General features: G+C 39.9%; 1 protein-coding gene across 2 annotated transcripts; it reads left to right on the forward strand.

The window, feature by feature from the left end:
- Window positions 1-1,125: 1,125 nt before the first annotated feature.
- Window positions 1,126-16,620, forward strand: LOC147821770 (protein lin-54 homolog). Of its 2 annotated transcripts, none has more exons than XM_087199345.1 (9): window positions 1,126-1,761; window positions 6,681-6,754; window positions 6,909-7,106; window positions 8,833-8,924; window positions 9,729-9,800; window positions 10,483-10,585; window positions 10,743-10,880; window positions 13,187-13,389; window positions 15,794-16,620. In XM_087199345.1, the coding sequence occupies exons 1-9, from the start codon at window positions 1,533-1,535 to the stop codon at window positions 15,993-15,995; spliced, it is 1,311 nt and encodes a 436-aa protein (XP_087055471.1). In that variant the 5' UTR covers window positions 1,126-1,532; the 3' UTR covers window positions 15,996-16,620. The 2 variants fall into 2 exon arrangements, with proteins under 2 accessions (XP_087055471.1, XP_087055472.1); XM_087199346.1 differs by having other exon boundaries at window positions 1,138-1,734.
- The last annotated feature ends 3,885 nt before the right edge of the window (window positions 16,621-20,505 follow it).

Below are 20,505 nucleotides of genomic sequence, written 5' to 3' on the forward strand. Positions count from 1 at the left end.
TTAATTTGCCTCCCTCTTGTAACCATTTAGCATGTATATGTGTCCCTTACAGATAAGCCTTAAGTATGCACAACTTAGGGAAAAAGACAGCACTATGCAAACTTACCAGGCTACACCTATCTCATAATGTGGTTGCTAGATTCAAACCAGTTCATCCATGTGATATTTTTATTATTGTTTTCTGTATGTATCAAGCCCAGAACTGTTACTGTTTGAAGCATCTTGTTCTTAGGGCAGTACTCACTCCCATTTTGAGTTGATAGCTGATGCAGTGTACATAGTGGCCCTGTAGGTTACTGGAGCTTTCAGTAGCTTCCATATCTGTGCATTTTGCTTTCTGTTTTCATTCACTGACTGCTGTGGATATTGTTTAGCTCCATCTTTGAGTTGGCTTCTTGATGCCTCAGCCAAATGATAATACATGAATTATGCCAAAATAATCTCCTTGACAATCTCATTTGACTGAATATCAAAGGACATTCTTTTTTCTTTTTTCTTTGGCTTTTATAGAAATGTTCAGACATTTAAGAATGATTTTCATAAGTTGTTCTTCTCATAGTGAATATAGGAAAGAGCCTCCATCGTATGGCTATTGTCATCTACCCTGAAGGCTTTCTGTAAAGCAGGTGGGGACATAGCCTTTTAGAGAATAATAAATGCAACCAGCTTTGGATGCAGTGTACTATATGTGAGTTAGGGACCTCCCGGAGGACTGGTTTCTTCTCTCCATCTGATGTTTTGTTTTGCTTTGGGGGCAGTCTTACTGCTTTCTGTCAAACTGAAGGAAAGGATTAAAGTTAATTAAAATGATTATATTGTCTAAGATCCAATTCACCTAAAAACTGATAAGTTTCCCTAGATAACCAGTATTGGGGTGCTTGTGTACTGAATTTGCATCCTGCCTGTATGGTAAGTGGGTACTTTTGTATCTGGGAGTGGATATTGTAAGTCTTTCAGCATTGACCGGACCTTATATAAACATTATTATTTTACTCTGGGGGAGATATCTATATCCTCTTTTCTCTCTTTGGAATATGGAACTTAATTGTGGAAATTAAAAAATGTTTTTTCTTACAAATTTTATCTGTCAAAATTGTGTAAGTTCTTATAAATTAAGTAATAATTTCTCTATAGCAAGTCATGTGATCTGGATTGTCAAGGGAGTTAACTATTGGTGATGGGAGGTAGAACTCATAAATTTAGATTTCACCCTTACATTCATTATTATTGTCTTTTGTTTCTCTTTGAACAGCTTGTTTCTTTTAGCAGTTTTGATAAAGCCCAGGAACGTTCTTTTTTTTTTTTTTCTTTTCCCTCCCTGCTTCCAAGCTTTATTTACAGACTCAGAGAATAGTCTATGGCGTCCTGAAGTCAAAAACAAAAGAACACAACACAAAAACAACAACAAATCCCAATCAGGAGCATTCTTTATTACTTGGGCAACTGTCCTAAGTTCAAAGAGCAGGAAAGTTGCATCTGGATTAATGCTAGCTGTGTCTTGTCATGTTAATTAACAGGCGGTGAAATCAGCCATGCAGACCATCACTGTAGGAGGTGTGAGCACGTCGCAGTTTAAGACAATTATTCCTCTGGCCACTTCGCCCAATGTCCAACAAATCCAAGTGCCTGGCAGCAAGTTCCATTATGTCCGACTTGTCACTGCCACCACCGCCAGCAGCTCCACCCCACCTGCCAGTCAAAACCCCAGCACCAACACTCCGCCTCTGCAGCAAGGTGAATACCCACTTTTCAAAAATAGTGGTGAGTGCTTCTGGGGTTATTACAGAGCATCGATCCTGTTCTTGCTGAAGTTTTAATTAAGTGCTCATTTCAGCTGGCAGCTGGACTTCACAGCTGTTGCAGGAGACAGTGCAATAGATTAGAGTGGCATGTAACTAACATTTCCTCCTGCTAAAGGTCGGTGGCTAGAGTTGTGCTATAATACTGGATAGTCCCAGTGACTGTACTTGGAAATGTGTGGTTTGCTATTTTATCACTGGTTTAAATCCCACCATTAATGCCATTGGAATAGACTTAAATTATTTATTTTAGTTTTAAAACTACGCAGCTCCTTGGTAGGGTTCGGGTCAGTTGAAATGACCAATAGGCAAGGTACAAATAAGTAGGAATTTAATATTGCTTTTCTCTAATTTTGAGTAGTACTTATTTTGAATCAGTAATTGCTAATAAAAAGTGACTAACATGTTCTTGCTCAGTTGTAGTTTTCCTAGAAGATATCCCTCTTTGTGGTCCTTCTATTTTCTGTGTTTCTGTTTAATCCTTCCTACGACCTGCATCAGACACATAAATAATCTTTCTCATATTTTTCTACTTTGTAAAAAACTGAATGTCGTGAAAAAGGATATTTATAGTTTAGGGCTTGAGTTTTTCTATGAAAAACCACTTTATATTTTACCAATGTCAAAAAGCAGTTGAGGCTAGGTGTGGTGGTATACATCTGTAATTCCAGCACTTGGATTGGCAGGAGGATCAATCACTGGGAGTTTGAGGCCAGCTTGGACTACATAGCAAGTTCAAGGCCAATCTGAACTACATAGCAAGACACTGTCTCAAAAAACAAAAACAAACAAAAAACCAAAAAAGGCAGTTGATGGCTAGTGAATGATTAATTGTTTATTAAAGTAATAGAGGGTCTGGGAATACAGCTCTGATAGCTCAGTGGTAGGGTACAAAGACTACCTATTGGTAGCTCACTCACCTTTGAGACAATGGAGTAAACACATTTTCATATGTATCCAGCCTAGTGTGCTTAGATGTTATGATGATGGAGATAGTCATTTGATGCTGTTGGTTCTATTGCGCGCGCGTGCGTGTGTACAAGTGTGGAGAATCCATTTTTTTAAGACAGAGTTAACACTTTTCTTATTGGCATGAACAAATTTTTGATATAGATGAAAGGAAGCTGAAGACCCAGGAAAGTGAAGGAATAGACTGCACATTTAGGATTCTAGTGTATGTCCCAGTGCTGCCTTTTCTAACTTTGTGTCTATCTTTTGTGTCTCTCTACTTTTTTCCTCTTCTGGCAGTGCTGCTGTTTCCCCAGCTTATTCCTTGGGCCTCTTCCCTTCCCCTCATTTTCTTCCCTCTTCCCCGAACTAGGCTGCTCTACCCCTTTATATTTTTTATTTTGAGTCAGGATCTTGCTAAGTTGCCCAGCTAGACTTGAACTTACAGTCTCCTGCCTCGGTGCTGAGATTATAGGCACGTGCTACCATGCCCAGCTGACTTCCTTTTCTTGCATTCTCCCGTCCACGTTGTCTGTCTCTTCACTTCCTTCTTCCTCTCTGTATTTCTTCAAACCCATCACACATCCTGGCTGTACAGTTTATCTTATATTCACCTGTATTTGTGTTTCTTTCCTGTTCTGTAAAAGATCTGAGTACATATGTTATATTACTTTATAGGGATAATGAGATAAATTTATAGTGTTTTTTAGGGTACTCTAATGAGTTGCTCTGGTTCATCAAATATATTAACAAGCCTTTCTGGAGTCCTCATTTCCCGAGAAGGATTTACTTAAAGGCCACAGGAGCAGGGCTTGTCTTGCACATTTTTCCCCAGAGCTGTGTGAGGAGTGGTGTCTCTGGGCCCCGGGTTGCCTGGCTGGCTTCCTCAGCAGGGACTCTGCTCTCTGAGGAGGGCAGATGCTTATCTCACAAACTAGAAAGCCTCAGACACTTTCTGGCCTGGTTACTGAAGCTTGAAAAGACGCTATTGTAAAGAGCTGTTGGGCCGGGGATTTAGCTCAGTAGTTCCACCGCCTGCCTCACAAGTGCAAGGTCCTGAGTTCGATCTCTGGTACCAAAAAAAAAAAAAGAGTTGTTTAGCGTTCCTTTGAGAACTGCACAATGGAAGATGATGCCAGCTTTTCTGAAAACTGCAGTAGTCATACACTGAAGCAGGAAACACTGACGGAGGAGGAGGAGAAACACGGCTGTTGGCTTCATTTTATGCCCTCCCCTCTCCACGTTGTTAGGGTGCTGTGTCTGACCATTCCTTTCACTTTGCCCTCATTCCGTGGGTCAGGGAGACTCCGTGTGCTCTTAGTGCCTGTGTTTCTGCCCGCCTCTGGTGGGTTGGATGCAGGTACAGTGGGCCACGCCTGCCCACACTCTCAACAACAGACAGGAAATGAGTCCTCTACTCTGCAGGATCTTGCCCTGGCTTCAGGACTGCCCTGTGTGCTCAGGAGCAGGTGTAGAGGGTGCTGCCTGTGTTGCAGGTGCATGCCACATTTGCCCTGTCACTCCTAGTGTGGCTGAGACAGTCTGCAGCAGTTAGTGTAACTTCACTAATGCTTTCCTCTCACTGAGAAGAACCAAGCCAGAGCAGAAGCAGCCTTGGGTGGATGTTGGATGTCACTGCTCCTCTCTTTTATTTTTTTTTATCTTGAAACAGAGTCTTGCTCTGTTGCCCAGGCTGTCCTTGAACTCATGGGCTCGGTGAATCTTCCACCTCAGCCTCCTGAGTAGCTGAGACTACAGATGTTTACCACTGTGCCTGGCTTTGTCAGCATTCCCTTATTTCACAGTCATATACTCCTTCTGTGTCACAAACTTAGCGAGATATAGTTTATATATGTACCATAAAATTCACTCTTTCGTTTTTATTTTGAGACAGGGTCTCACTAAGTTGCCCAGGTCAACCTTGAACTTGCAGTCTTCCTGACTCAGCATCCCAGAGTTCTGAGATTATAGGTGTGCACTTCTACACTGGCTCAGAATTCACCCTTTTAAGTGTACAGAGTACAGGATTTCAGTGAATGCCAAGAGTTGTGCAGCTGTCACTGTTCCTACCACTCTGGAGCTCCCCTAGTGTGTACCTGGTGCTGTGGCCTGCACTTTCAGATCCCTCTTGCCAGATCTCTCTCAGTACTCTCAGCTCTTCTGTCCTCAGCTATCAGCCCTCTTGTCTTCATCAAAAGTATAAACAAAGGGGCCAGGGATTTAGCTCAGTGGTTCTGGCGCCTGCCTTGCAAGTGCAAGGTCCCAAGTTCGATCCCCAGTATGGGAAAAAAAGTATAAACAAAAAAACTCTTACTGTCATGATAGGCCTTCTGGGGTCTTTCCATTATTGTGACAGCAGTGTGATCTTACTGTCTCCACCCATCTCGAGGCCCAGAGAGATGTCATCCTTCTTATACTCTTCCCATGTGGGATGACAGGAGGAGGCTTCAAGAGCGGCACTTCCCCTTCCCCTGGACAGCACTGACCTCTTCTTGCATGTTACCTGTTACTTCTCTGTATCATGTTCGTCCTCCTTAGGTCAACTTGTCCTTGAGTATGTGCCTCTCACAATCATTACTTTCCTGGTTCCTGAGAGCCCTGCAGTGGCCACTCCCTGTGCCCTGCCTATCCCCTGCACTGCAGCTCCCCACCTTGTGGTGGAAGTCATGTTCCTTGCCTCCCTAGGTCTCATCTTTCCACCTCTGCACCCCCTCCACTTCTCAGTTTTTTTTTTCTTTTGTACTGGGGGTTGAACCCAGGGCCTTTGCAACGAGCTACAACCTCAGCCCTTGTTATTATTGAGACAGGGTCTCACTGAATTGCCCAGATTGGGCTTAGACTTGTGTTTCTCCTGCCTCAGCCTCCCAGAGTACTGGAATTATAGGCATGCACCATCAGCCCTAGCTAGGAGAAAGACTTCTATATTCTTAATCTCTGCCAATAAGACTTGCATTCTCTATCCTTTGAAATCCCAGAATTTGTTTTATTTTCTTCAGTAGTATTTCTTTTACTTGGGACTTGGCTGATCTATTCTACTAGAATGTAATCTCCTTGCAAGCAGAGGGTCCTATGCTTTAGTTTCCCCGGAACACTGGCAGTGATGCAATTTCCATAGTAGCTATGATTGTAATAACAGCAGTGACAGTAATGGAAACTAACAATCATGGAGCACTTACTGTGTATTAGGCGCTGTTCTATTTTTTTTAATTTAAAATTTTTTTGGGTACTGGGGATGGAACTTGGGACCTTGAGCTTGCAAGGCAGGTGGCGGCACCACTTAGCTAAATCCCTGGCCCTGTTAGGCACTGTTCTAATCATTTCTGATGGTAACATACTAAGTCTGGATGCTGTGAGAATAGATGCTTAACCAGATGGCAACAAGGAGTCAGGGAGATAGAGTTTAAAAAAGTGTCACAACCGGGATTTGAGCTCCCTGGGTCTATGATTTTAGTACCCGTATTCTTAGTCATTTTGCCATGCTGCCTTTTAGTATTTATTCTATAAATATTGAATTATGCAAGAACAATATTTTTCTCTGGTTTGGATAGAAACACAGCAATTAGAAATAGTAATGTAGAGAGCAGTGTTGTCATCCAAGCTTATGAGTTGCAGTTCTTTTATTTATACATTGCATTTGGCTGGATTGAACACTGAGTGTGTAAGTCGTGTACGTACAGATTGAAATAGTTTCAGTAGAGCATCTTGAGCCTATAGACATTCTCTCCTCAGCAGACTGTGGCTGCTCAGATGTGAGTTCTCTGGTGGACAGGGTGGACAGTTCTGAGCAGTAACTGGTAAAAGATGATGCAAAGTAGGCAGCACATGGGATTCCTTATACTCCTTGCTGAGTATAACTTGAAGGGAGCTAAGTATTCTAAGGGTTTTGAGTACTATTTTCTATAAATTGTTCATATTTTTTTCTTCTTTTAAAAGCAAAGCCTGTGGTTGTTAATGCAACCCCAGTGCGGATGTCAGTCCCCTTTGTCCCAGCGCAGGCTGTCAAACAAGTGAGTATCACATAACTTCTTTCTTGGTTTCTCCCAAATGATAATTTACTGTTCAAGTTCAGAGTTGAGATTTAGGTATAAGAGATTGATACTGAATTGAACAGCTATAAAATTTATTATTGTGACCATTGAGCACAAAATTTCCCTTTTTTAGGTTGTTCCAAAACCAATCAACCCAACTTCACAGATTGTAACCAATACCCAGCCCCAGCAGCGGCTCATCATGCCCGCCACACCACTGCCCCAGATCCAGCCCAACCTCACCAACCTGCCTCCAGGAACAGTCCTGGCCCCAGCCCCAGGGACAGGGAATGTGGGCTATGCAGTGCTTCCGGCTCAGTATGTCACTCAGGTATGTGGAGAAGGTGAAGTCACTGTGTTCCAGAAATGAGATCGGGTCTAGGACGTCTAGTACCACCACATTCTGAAACTATTCAGGAGCATCAGAATCAGGATTAACATGGCTCTTTCTAAAATCTTGAAGTGTTATCTGAAGCATGTGAGTTTATTTCTATGTGTTTTCAGCATTTAGGAATATATGACACAAGTCAGATAAAAAAAGTAGGCAGTTTGGAGCTGTGTGCTGGTTGGTGACAGGCAAGACTTGGAGATGGAGAAAGTTAAAGTTGGCAAAGTCCCAGTGTCTTTAGAAAGACTATGACTGTGATATTGCTCTTCTTCACAATAGGATGCCACTGGCTTGTGTTTGGAAAGTAAACCATGGGAGGATTTTCCAGGTGTCTTTAGTGGCTGAGCCACTGTCATTGAGCCCTCGATAGAATGGAAGTCATGCACTAGCCTTTTGTCCAGGTGTGGTGCACCACTAGCAGGAAGCAGATGGAGGTTTTTCTTTGTCATGCAAAGATTAAACAGTGTTCTAAGTATTGAATGGATTGACTTCCATTGTCAGAGAGGAAATAGAAAGAAATACTTGTACTTTAATGAAATGTATGTGGACTGATGTTCAGGTTTGTTTTGTTTTGTTAGCACTAGGGATCAAACTCAGGTGCACTACCACTGGGCTACATCCACAGCCCCTTTTATTGTTTGAGACAGCATGTCACTAAGTTGCCCAGGCAGGAATCAAACTTGTCATCTTCCTGACTCAGCTTCCCAAACTGCTAGGATTACTGGCATATACCACTACAAGCAACAAATGTTCTTTCAAGTCCTCCAACCACACCCCCTTGTGGTACTGGGGATTGAACTGGGCCCTCTGTATGGAGCAACATCCCCAGACCTTTTTTGTTTGTTTTTTGTCTTTGAGACAGTCTTGCTAAGTTACCCAGACTGGGCTCAAACTTGTCAGCCTCCTGTTTCAGCCTCCCGGGGTGCTGAGGCTGCCATGTGCACCACCACACCCAGTCAGTATTTTTATTATACCTTTTCTATGTTTAGAAGTCAGTGTAGGGCTGGGAATGTAGCTGAGTTGGTATAGAATGTTTACCCAGCACGCACAAGGTCATGTTCCACCACCAGCACTGCAAGAAGGGTAGGAAGAAGGGAGGGAGGGAGAAAAGAAAGAAAAAAAGGGATAAAGAAAAAGAAATCCCATAAAATGAAGCTCACTTATGCACTTAACTTCATTATCTATGATTTGTAGTGTGATCAATATAGTATGTATTTTATGTGCATTTTTCTAACCAATAAAGTTTATTTCAGTATTTGTAGGGTATCCATCTAGAATTTCCCATAGTTCTAACATACTCTTAGGAAATAATTTTTTTACATTTATAGTATTTAGTATTAGTATACTAAATTGTTCATGTTATTTCACCTCTAGTATTGGTTTGGGTCTTACAAAGAGCTCCATGAAGCTGGGCATGGTGGTGCATACCTGTAATCTCAGCACTAGAGAGGCTGAGGCAGAAGGCTGTATCTTGATTTTGAGGCCAGCCTGGGCTACATAGTTAGACCCTGTCTCAAAAAAATAAAGTAGTTGCAGGAAGTGTTTATATGACTTCTTCATTATATTGTTTTCTACTTTGGTTGATGAATTTGTGCTTCTCATGATCACTGCATCTCAGAGTGTTGTCTATTTTTCAGATATGATCTTAACTCACCTTCTTTACACACAGCTACAGCAGTCTTCATATGTGTCCATAGCAAGCAACTCTAACTTCACTGGGACGCCTGGGATCCAGACCCAGGCAAGGCTTCCATTCAATGGGTGAGTGCTTTAAGTTGTCGGGTTGACTTAAATCCAACATTAAGTATATTTATTCCAAAATACATCACATTTGATTTTTTTTCCCTTAAAGCTATATAAACAGTCCTCTAAAGTGCTTTTTATTTTCAAATATCAAACAAACAAGTTATAGAAACAAAGATCTCCAGATACCCTTTACTCAGATCCACCAACTTTTCCACATTTATTCTCTTTCTGTCTCTCACTCTGTCATTCTGCATATGTGTTTAAAATGATGTTAACTATTTTTAAATTATGTGAGGTTTTTGGTTTTTCTTCCTGTTTGTTGACGTCTTGGTTCCATCTTTGCAGTCTGGGTGTGGAAGCAGTGCTTGCATGGTTAATTCCAGGGCACCTGTCCTTTTCCAAAGCCCGGTCCTCCCCCACCCTTCTCACTGTCTTGTGTGTGTGTATATATATATATATATATATATTTTTTTTTTTTTTTTTTTTTTTTGGTACTGGGGATCGAACTCGGGTCCTTGTGCATGCAAGACAGGTGGCGGACCCACTGAGCTAAATCCCTGGCCCCTGTCTTGTATAATTGAAGTCCAAGGGTTTTGACCTGTTTTCAAGTTTTGTTCTTTCAGAAGGAAGGGTATATGAGAAGTGTTCTTTATAGCTATTGATAACTTTAAAATACATATTTACAAAATAGACTTTTATTAGAGATGAATACTTTTGTTCAAGATTTATTTCAGGAGAAATTAATAGATTGGAGACTTTCATAGTTTTAAATGGTTATGTTAAATGGATTAAAATGTATATTTTTGTGTGTCTGTATAGGATAATCCCATCAGAGTCTGCCAGTCGGCCCAGAAAGCCCTGTAATTGTACAAAATCTCTGTGTTTGAAATTGTAAGTGTTTTTTCTATTGTTTGCTTACCTTATATAATTAGAAATGCTCTTAAAAACAAATGGACCTAATTTAAACTCTTAACAGGCCAATTTCATAAGTCTAAGTAATTTAAATAAACATACAAGTGCATGAGCACCTATAGCAGTATAGAAGTATAGTTTCCTTCATGGATGAAAGGCAGTGCTTTGGAGTTCTCTGTGGTGATACATGAGTTATCGGCTAGGGACATGCAGCATGAGACAGACACAGTTCATGTCCTTAATGACAGACACTTACGACCTCGTGTTTGGTCTGCAGTGCTCAGCTAGAAGATGCAGTAGTTCAGGGGTGGCACTGCCTTTGAGGGACTCAGAAGGCAAAGCAACACTGCTCTGGCTTAAGCTGTGTTTTTCCTTTATCAGGATTCTGAAATAATTCACTTTGGGGCACATAAAATCCTATAGATCTTATGCTGACAACTGTTACTATTTAGACTAAGTTTCTAGGCCCAAATTCTAGGAGTTGGTGACTTAAATTTTGAGCCTGACCACCTGTTTTTTTAACTCTGCAACTAGGTGGTGCTGGGTAAATTTGTTTCTGAAATGCTTTATCACAAGCATAATGCATGTGTATATATATAATTATCTAGTTACTAGCTTTATTTCATCGACTTTTAATCTTAGACTGGTTTTCACCTTCCAGATATTGTGATTGCTTTGCAAATGGTGAATTTTGCAACAACTGCAATTGTACTAATTGTTACAACAATTTGGAACATGAAAATGAAAGGCAAAAAGCAATAAAGGTGATTATTTTTTATTTTTTATCTGACAAAAATCTAGTTTCTTCTGGTTTTATTTTAAAGAACCCAGTTGTCTTATAAAGAAAGTCTAATAACCTATGTGGTGTGTATGCATAATGTGCTGTGACTTCAGTGCAGTTGACACTGGTGTGTTTGGCAGGCCTGCCTGGACAGAAATCCAGAAGCCTTCAAGCCGAAGATTGGGAAAGGGAAGGAGGGAGAGTCAGACCGACGGCACAGCAAGGGCTGTAACTGTAAGCGCTCAGGGTGTCTCAAGAACTACTGTGAGTGCTACGAGGTGAGATGCTGCAGGGAGCATCTCCTAACTGCCTTTGGCAAACAGCTTTAGTTGAACACACTGCAAAAGTGTTCCATGACAATTGGGAGTCATTTTGTGTTAGTGTTGGAAATAATACAGCTGGTTCCAGGGCCCCAGCTGAGGAGGAATCGGCTTCAGGGCAGTGAGCCTTGTGCTCGTTGGTACAGCTGGGGTCTTGCTGCTGATTTGCTGCTTCATGACTGACAGCATGAACACCACAGCACCTGCATGTCAAGTTTCAATAAAAATAGCAATGTCACAGAGGTTTACAAACTACAGTGGTGTCTTCAACCAAGAGACAGCATTGCCTGCTGCTCTCTGCAGGCTTTTCTGAAATACATGTGTGTGTGCAACAGCCTGTGCTCTGGGCATAGTCCTGAGACCAAGGGTTGTCCTAGGCTGGGGATGGAACTCAGTAGTAAAGCACTTGCCTAGTGTACAAGGCCCTGGACATGATCCCCAGCACCACAAAAAACAAATTAAAAAAACAGTCCAAATTATCACCACTGATACCTCCCCCTGCTTCAAGGCCAGGGATTTTTTTCTGTCTTCAGGGCTTAATAAAAATGTCACTTGGTTGGATTCCCACACAGGCTGACAGTAATCCATTTAATTCAAATGTATAGTCATTAATGCTTTGATAAATAGAACTCATTTGTGTATTGTAAGAAAGAACCAGGGCAGCCGGGTATGGTGGTGGTACACACCTATATTCCTAGCACTGGAGAGGTTGAGGCAGGAGGATAGCATAGACAGCCAGCCAGATAGACAGACAGGGCTGGGGATGGAGCTCAGTGAGAGAGTACCTGGGATTCAATCTTCATTCCCTCTCTATACACACTCGTACATATGCATGCACACAAAGAAGCAGAGTAAATGTATTCATAATATGGTCAATTTATCTTGCTAGGTGCTATACGGAGATAGACAGTAGTTTTGCTTATTTAAATTTACATGAAAGGAATTCATTAAGAGCCAAGAAAATGTAAAGAACAGTGCTCTCCTCAATGAGATCGTCAAATACTAAGTTATTACATCCATTGTTGTAGGGAACATAGAAAGCCTTAATTTATACATTGGTGATGAAATGTGAAGTATTACAGCTGAAAAAAAAATCTGACCACATCTCTTAAAATTGAAAGCTACATATACTTTGACTAGTGAGCCCTGTTCTAAAACTAACTCAGAAAAATAACATCATAATTTTTACCGCCCCAAATCTTTTCATGCATTATTTGTGGATAATGGAACGAGAAACTGAATACCCATCAGTGGAGGAATAAATGCCCAATAAAATGTGGCACATATATACCAGGAATTCCACCCAGCCATTAAAGATAATGTATTCCAGCTGTGCCAGGTGACAGGTTAGAGGAACCCCATTAGTTCTTGCCATGTACGAAAGCAAGATGCTGAAAGGCAGGTACATGATTGTGTAAAACAAACTAAAAACTCAAAGAGAGAATTCTGTATTTATTAACTGCTATTTGGACGTAAGGCCTCCGTTTCATGTAAATATATTTTATGTTTTACATGGAAGGACACACTGGTTCCTGATCATTGAGGAGGTTGGGGATCTGGAGAGGGAAGATAGTTCAGTGAGGGAAGTATCTAGTCAACGTGGCACATCAGCCAGGCATGGAGGGCACATGTCTGTAATCCCAGCTGTTCGGGGTCTGATTTCCAAGTTCAAAGCCAGCCTGGGCAATTTAGGGAGGCCTTGCCCCCAAAATAATAAATACACAGGGCTAGGGATGTGGCTCAGTGGTAAAGTGACCCTGTGTTTGATTCCTAGGTTCACCAAAAAGCAGAAAATAAACCCATTAACAATGGTGGCAAACCTATGGCGTATGTGCCACAGCAGGTGTTATCATTGAGAGCTCTAAAAGGCTCACCATCACTACTCTAGTATGGTTGAAATCCTTTTCGTGTGAAACTGTGTGGTCACTGGCATGTCAATGATGATTTGTTTAAAGTGGCTGGGTTCTGAATAGCTGTCATTGGTGATACCTTAGTGTCTCATTCACACTCCTTACAGAGAACCTGTGTCATTCCTGGTGGGAGAGAATCTGTACTCAGTGGGTGGAGTTGACAGGAAAGGACCTGAACAGTTCAGCCTCTCCTGACTGGTCCACATGTGTAGTTATCCTAATTAGTCTTTGTCACAAAAGGTGCTTCCATCTAACCTTAATGTCAGTTGGCCAGGTAATATTATTTGTTGATTTGATTGTGGCATCTGCTTATAGGTTTTGATTAGGAAACTTCCTCTTTTGTTAATCTTTTAGGCAAAAATAATGTGTTCCTCGATATGCAAGTGTATTGGCTGTAAAAATTTTGAAGAAAGCCCAGAAAGAAAGACACTGATGCACTTGGCAGATGCAGCTGAAGTTAGGGTGCAGCAGCAGACAGCGGCCAAGACCAAGCTGTCCTCTCAGATTTCCGACCTGCTTACTCGGCCAGCGCCAGCTTTGAATAGTGGAGGAGGAAAGTAAGTTTGCATCTTCTAAAAGTCTTTCTATAATGTTTCTCAAATTCTTATTTTTGGTAATGTTTCTTTTGGGGGATTCAAAGCTGAGTTCAAATCTGAATTTTGTATTTCTTTCCATCTTTAGTTGTTTTTAAAGGAATTTAAGGATAACAGAAAAATCACTGTCAGATACGTTGTGCAATTCTAAAATACAAAGTGATGCTTTAGTTTGTTGTGCTTAATTTAATTAGATTTCTCCCTACTAAGAGGCAGTACTATGTAATTTGAGAAACACCTATAAAAAACCAAATTTTTTACACCTTTTTTGATGAGGTTAATTACTCATATCTTTGCATTTTCTTACCTCTTTTTCGATATTCTTTTTTTGGTACCGGGGATCGAACTTGGGTCCTTGCGCTTGCACAGCAGGCAGCAAAACCACTGAGCTAAATCCCTGGCCCTTTTTCTATATTCTTGAAGCACTTTTCCCATCCTATTGGAACTACCCATCATACTCTGATATTGTAGTCTTTTATTGTTATTAGATTAATTTGAGAAGTTAAGTGGAATAAGCCCTTTAAGTCGAACTAAGATCCAATGCTTATAAAAGTAAGGCTTTTGGCCAGTTGTGGTGGCATGCACCTGTAATCCCAGCACTCAAGGAGGCTGAGGCAGGAGGATCACAAATAGAGCCTAGCCCAGGCAACTGAGAGACTTAGCAAGACCCTGTTTCATAGTGAAAAAAAAATGAAAAGACTGGAGATATTGCTCAGTGTGAAGGTCCTGAAGTTAATCCTCGGTCCCATTAAAAAAAAAATGAAAAAGGGGCTGAGGATTTAGCTCAGTGGTTCTGGCTCTTGCCTTATAAACACAAGGTCCTGAGTTCAATCCCTGGTACCAGAAAAAATAAAAATAAATAAGGCTGTCTTTTTGTACAAAATAGTTCAGCTATTCTGATGAACTCTCACACCTGGACTACACAGATGTTTCTTGACAGAAGTGGAAATGGGCAGATACATTAGTTAGGGTTATGGCATGAATACTTGTTGGCCTTTTAATAATCTTTTAGATGAGTAAGTCTAATCTTCATGTGGAGATTAAAGGTATAGTAAGGTAAAACATAAAATTTTTCCACTTGGGAAAATATTTATGCTAGGAAATGAAAATACGAAGTTACACAATACAATAAAAACCTTCTTTTTAAAAAAGCCAGTATAAAGTTACATCAGCATGTTAATAAACCTTTGTTCGAGTGTTTAAAATCTGGAACTCTTGTGGGTTTTTTGGATTGATTGATTGGTACTTTTCGAGACAGGGTCTCAGTGTGTAGCCCAGGCTGGCCTTGGATTCATGATCCTCCTGCCTCAGCCTCCCCAGTGCTGAGGTTACAGGTGTGCACCAGTACTTCTGGAATTCTCTTTCTTTCCTTTTAGTCCCCTTTAATTTCCAAGTATTTTGTAGTGAACACTTTTATTATGTAGTATTAGTAATTCTACAATGTTACCATGATTTAATTTCAAATGGTTTTTTGTACATTAAAGATTCTGTGCAATAGTATGGCATCCTGAATTTCAATTATGTTCCCTTGTGAGAGTGGGCCTTACCTTCAGGCTTCCTTGACATAGATGGCAGTATTCTAGGAGTGACTGTTCACTGATGGGCTGCTGAGTTTGTGGTTAGGTCAGGTTTCCTGGTTTAATCTCTCAGGCTTGGAGACCTGGCCACAATAGCATAGGCTTAGGAGGAGCTGCTGTCTAATTCACTGCTCAGTGGTTCAGGTCTTTAAAAAGGGCATGGTAGAGAACAGGGTTTGGTTTTCCCCTTGTGTCGTGTGTTTTGAGGAACAGCAAGGTGCTGGTGTGCATGTGTGGTTGTTTCATTTGGTATGAGGGAATGTGGGAAAGTGCTTTCTTTAAAGGTTGCCCCAGCGATGGTCCTTAGTATTGGGAATCATACAGTATTCCCAGTATTACTCAGCCATTCCTTGGGCATATTGCCTCGGTCAGGTGCCATTTTTGGCTCTGGACAAACAGCTCTGAATAAAGAGAGACCCACAGTGGCACAGTCTTGCTCATGAGCTGCAAGGACTTCAATTACAAAGATGTCCATGGGACATGTAGAATTATTTCTTTAGTGAGCCCAATGAGAAATCTGGTATTAGTGGTGAATTACCTACTTACTACATGTAGGTAGGTCATTGACCACGTGTTTTGTGTCAGTAATCGATCATGTATTCTGTGTTAAATACTGTATTTCCTGAATGGTGTTTTAGATATGTCCGTGCTAAACCCAGCATGACCCCAAAGCTCTTTAGGATGTTTGTGTATGGTGTGGCACTCAGATACTGGACTCTATGGAGAAGATCTTGCTGCTGTCGTTGCTCAGGCATCACCACCTTTCTGTTTCTCTCTCAACATCATTTCAGGTTGCCATTCACCTTTGTCACCAAGGAAGTAGCTGAAGCCACATGTAACTGCCTGCTTGCCCAGGCAGAGCAAGCAGACAAGAAGGGGAAGTCAAAGGCAGCTGCTGAGCGAATGATACTGGAGGAATTTGGACGCTGTCTGATGAGTGTCATCAACTCTGCAGGAAAAGCGAAAAGTGACCCTTGTGCCATGAACTGCTGACCTGTGCATAAAAGATGGAGAAATGGAACTGTACAGAAAATGTAGGGTTCAAGGACCCTTGATTTTCTGGATAAGTTAACGATTACTGTATTTCAACTCAGTCCTTGTTTTAAGAGATCTGAAATTATAATACTGAAAGAGAAGAAATTTTAATTGAGGAAATTAATACATTTTAAATCTTAGTTAATTCTTTTTTTTTTGGTACTGGGGATCGAACTTGGAATCTTAGTTAATTCTGTTTACACCCCTTCTAAATTGAATTTTTCTTTTTAATTTTTATTATATAGATTTTTAATTTGCTTGGGTTTCTTAACGATTAGATATTCTAACTTTCTGATACTATCAACAAAGAACATTTTATAAATTAAGTAATTTATATGTGGTGTTGTATGGCTTTGTTCAGTAGAAAAAGTCAAAACACCATTGGTCCTGTGCAGTCATTCTTTGCTTCTAATCTAGAATATACACAGGTAAAAGGTCTACATAAATTCTTATGGAATGTATTCAAATGGCATTTTGTGTTCCAAAAAACACTCTTTTTAAAAAAAATCAGCTTTTTGCCTGGATTCTGGAATATCAAAAGAGGCAGCAATCCCCAGGCACAATTTTAAAATAAAAATTGTTTTTTCACACAAACGCACAAGTGAAGAGACAGTAAATAATTATCAGAAGGTGTGCATTGTGTTTCTGTAATGAGGAATGGCTAAGAATGCTCTGAGCTGTCTCCATTTTCACAGAAGTGGTATGTGTTTGAAATAAGTTGTGTCAAAGTGATTACTGGCTACTAGTAAAGTGAGAGGTGTGTGAATATAAGTAAAAATTATGTAGAGATATTATAGAACTTCATATAATTATCAAGTATAAAATTTAGCTTGGATGGAGAAATAAGGAATATTGAAGCTGTAAGAGATGAATTTAAGGAAGGATTTTTCTCTATATGGCTCTCTTTGTTGACGTTTGAACTAAGAACTTTCAGACCAATATATGGCTTTTACTTGATTACTGAAATAGGTCTCCTAGCAAAGCTTTCAAAATTATAATGGAATTTCTTTTTATGAGGGAAGTTTATTATGGCATTGTTTTTAGCCAGTGATTTGGTAAGCTGAAGGCATGTGTGTTTTCATGTAATTGGTAAAATAGGCTAAATCATTTTCAGTAATTAAATTATGAATTTAAGAGCCTATTGTAGTAGGACTCTTGATTTTATGACAAAACAAACCATGTTGGAATTTAGGCATTTTGTTAGGTACCTTAATCCTCAGTAATTATCAGTATATATGATTATTATATTTTCTACAAGGACTCTATAGTTGTATGTATTGTGTATATATGTTCATATCAACATGCAAGATATAGGCAATAGAAATTAAGTAATCCAAAAGAGGATTCCATTGTTCATTAAAGTATCCTCCTTTTGAAATCTGGATTTAAAGAAGTATAGTGCAGTAACTTTAAATGTAGATAGTGCAGACATTCTTAGCACCTCAATCTAGTATGCCTAATTAAAATTTGTATAAATGTAAATTAGTGTAAGAGGATAAAATAATACCTAATCAAGTTATTTTTCAAAAATTGCAATAAATTTTTGGTCTAAACCTAAACTTTGTTCATTTTGTATATATTCTGTGTTAATTCTAATTGCACCATTGTGATGTGTATTTATATACAGTGTGCAGAAAATGTGAATTTTGATTACAATTGTAGATTATGTATGATGGCATTGCTTAAGAATGTTTTGCTTGTAAAAATTTGAAGGTGCAATCACATGCTACTAGGTTTTTGATTTTCAAGAGGCTATCTGAAGTATTAAGCCCTTTTTCTTCCTGTGCAGTACTTACTAAACAACTTTTTGTATTTAGGCATTTGCATCAAATTGTTGAACCACATTAATAGCCACATTCAACCATTTTAAAAGACTATTTGGGGAAGATTGGGTATATAACTTTTTAGCTCTATTTACATCCCAAGATAGAATGATTAAATTTATATTTACTAGAGCTATTCAAAGAATACGCTTTTCTATATTGTAAAAACAGGACAGGAAAGTAAATCATACAGAAAATAAACATTTATACTATTCTGTAAAAAAGTTGCATTCTTTCGTTTTCTTTCTAAAATTTTTCTTTAGTTCAATAATCAGTTTTAACCATTCAACATGCAAGAAACCTTCTAAATGATCTGATTTTCAAATAAGTTTGACATTATTCATAAACCATACAACTAAAAAAAGAACTTTGCTGGTTATCTCTAACACAAATTGCTTTGAAATGAGAATGTTTATTTTCCTTTTCCACTTTCTTCTGGGAGCAGAAACCCCACCTACTTATGATACACACCTTCCACAGTTTCATGTGGGAGACGGAACCCTAATGCACAGCCCTATAGCCTGCACAGCAGTGGAGGGGTGGACGGGGCACACAGCCTTAGCTCCCTGCTGTAGATATTTAACAATTAATTTCTCACTCTTATGTAGAATGTGAATAAAAATACCTTTAGAAAAATTTCTATTTTTGTTGCTCTGTAACATTAATAAGGAAATGACTAGTTTATAATTGAAGGTTCAAAGACCCCTAGCTCTACCTCTAGTTTCATTGCATCCCTTAACCATTTTAGGTAGGAATTTGGGGCCAGCCACTCTAAACCGAGGGGAGCAAATCAGCTAACATCTTTACTACTGGGATTTTTTATTATGCAAGTTACCTAGGGCTCCTTTAAAAATTTACACTTTATCATCATTGGTACACCAAATGCAAACTGTATTTTTAATCCATCTTTCCCCTTCATGCTAGAGACTGAATTGAAGGCCTGTGTGTGCTAGGAAAGTACTTTATCACAGAGCTACACCCTCAGCCAGATCATGTGATTTTGAGGGATTTTTTTTTTTTAATTAAGTATTTTCTCAGTGGCAAATTTGGGACAGCACTTAAGACATTCTTAGTTTCTCCAAGACATTCTTAGTTTCTACTCAAAAGCAGTGAGAAAAGTATATGGAAGTTACTATGTAAAATCACAGGGACTTTATATTAGCAAATGAAATCTGGCAGTACATAAAAACATACATCACCCAAGTAAAGTCTCTCCCAGGAATAAAAGGTTGGTCCAACATTAAAACATGTAAATGTAACTCACTGAATAATACATGAAAGAAAAACTAAATGATCATTAAAAATGAGGCAGACAATGACTATGAATATAGAGAAAATGGAAAGATATCCCTTGTTCTTGAGTAGGAAGAACCAATATAGTGAAAATGACCATACTTCAAAAACTTACACAGATTTAATGCAATCCCAATCAAAATTCCAATAGTATATCTCACAGAATTAAAGAAAACAGTCCTAAAATTCATTTGGCTCCAGAAGAGACCTAGAATAGCAAAAGCAATTCTGGGCAACAAAGGCAAGGCAAGAAGCATCACAATCTCCAACTTGAAATTATACTACAAAGCAATTGTGATAAAAACAGCAGGATACTGGCGCACACACACACACACACACAAACCCCAAAAACCAGACTGGAGAATCAACGGAACAGTTTAGAATATGCAGAAACAACTCCAAACATAGCCACATCTCTGACAGAGGCGCTAACACCTTCATTGGAAGAAAGCCTCTTCAATAAATGGTGCTAGACACACACGAGGAGGCTCCCCTCCACCATTCCACAGCTCCTAGAGCAGAGGAGGTGAGTCTATCCCAGCACCCAGGAGGAGGCTCCCCACTGCCATTCCAAGTTCCTAGGGCAGAGAAAGTGAGCCAGTCCCAGCACCTGGAAGGAGGCTCTGCCACCATTCCATGCTCCTTGGGCAGAGAAGGTGTGCCAGTCCCAGCATCCGGAAGGAGGCCCCTCCGCCACCATTCCATGCTCCTAGGGCAGAGAACGAGAGCCGTGCGGGTGCCAGAAGCACCCCCTGCTATGGAAATGAGAAGACACATAAACAGGCCTCAAGAACAGACTTCCAGATCACGTACAGCAACCCCAAGGGGAAAAGAGATGGAACAATCTGATGCTCAACCACCTGGACTCCATGAACAGGGCAACAAAAGAGGATCTGGAAAAAATGAAATCAGAAATAATTTCTCACAATAATAGCAGAGATTGTGCCCATAGTGCAAGACATGATTAATAAATCTAGAGAGAACACAAAAAAATAGAGCTGAGGAACATGATGGAATCCCAACATAGGAAACAAATGGAATCCATAAAACAGATGCAAACAGATTTCCAGGAGATTTAAAAACTCCATTGAAAGTCTACACAGCAGAATGAACCAATGTGAGGACAGAATTTCAGATATAGAAGATAAGATTGCAATTAAGGACCAGGAAAAGAAAAATTGCTTTAAAATTGTAAGGGACCACGAGAAACCAATCCAACAGCTGCTAGACGATGCAAAGAAGAATAACATAAGACTGACCGGGGTCAATGAAGAAACAGGAGAGAGTGCAGATGACATAAAAAAACTTCACAGAAGTGATGACAGAAAACTTCCCAAGCAGGGGAAAAGAAT

The sequence above is a fragment of the Heterocephalus glaber genome, unplaced genomic scaffold, assembly GCF_053883595.1.
Source record: "Heterocephalus glaber isolate CG9 unplaced genomic scaffold, H.glaber_assembly_v1.0 deba00001703, whole genome shotgun sequence".
In the NCBI taxonomy this organism is placed as follows: Eukaryota; Metazoa; Chordata; class Mammalia; order Rodentia; family Bathyergidae; genus Heterocephalus; species Heterocephalus glaber.

What these genes read in the sequence shown, in the direction of transcription:
- LOC147821770 (XM_087199345.1), top strand. Translation starts at nt 1,533, where the DNA reads ATGCAGACCATCACTGTAGGAGGTGTGAGCACGTCGCAGTTTAAGACA. An exon ending in CGGCTCAGTATGTCACTCAG is followed by an intron (nt 7,107 to 8,832) that starts GTATGTGGAGAA and finishes CTTTACACACAG; the next exon opens with CTACAGCAGTCTTCATATGT. An exon ending in ACTACTGTGAGTGCTACGAG is followed by an intron (nt 10,881 to 13,186) that starts GTGAGATGCTGC and finishes TTAATCTTTTAG; the next exon opens with GCAAAAATAATGTGTTCCTC.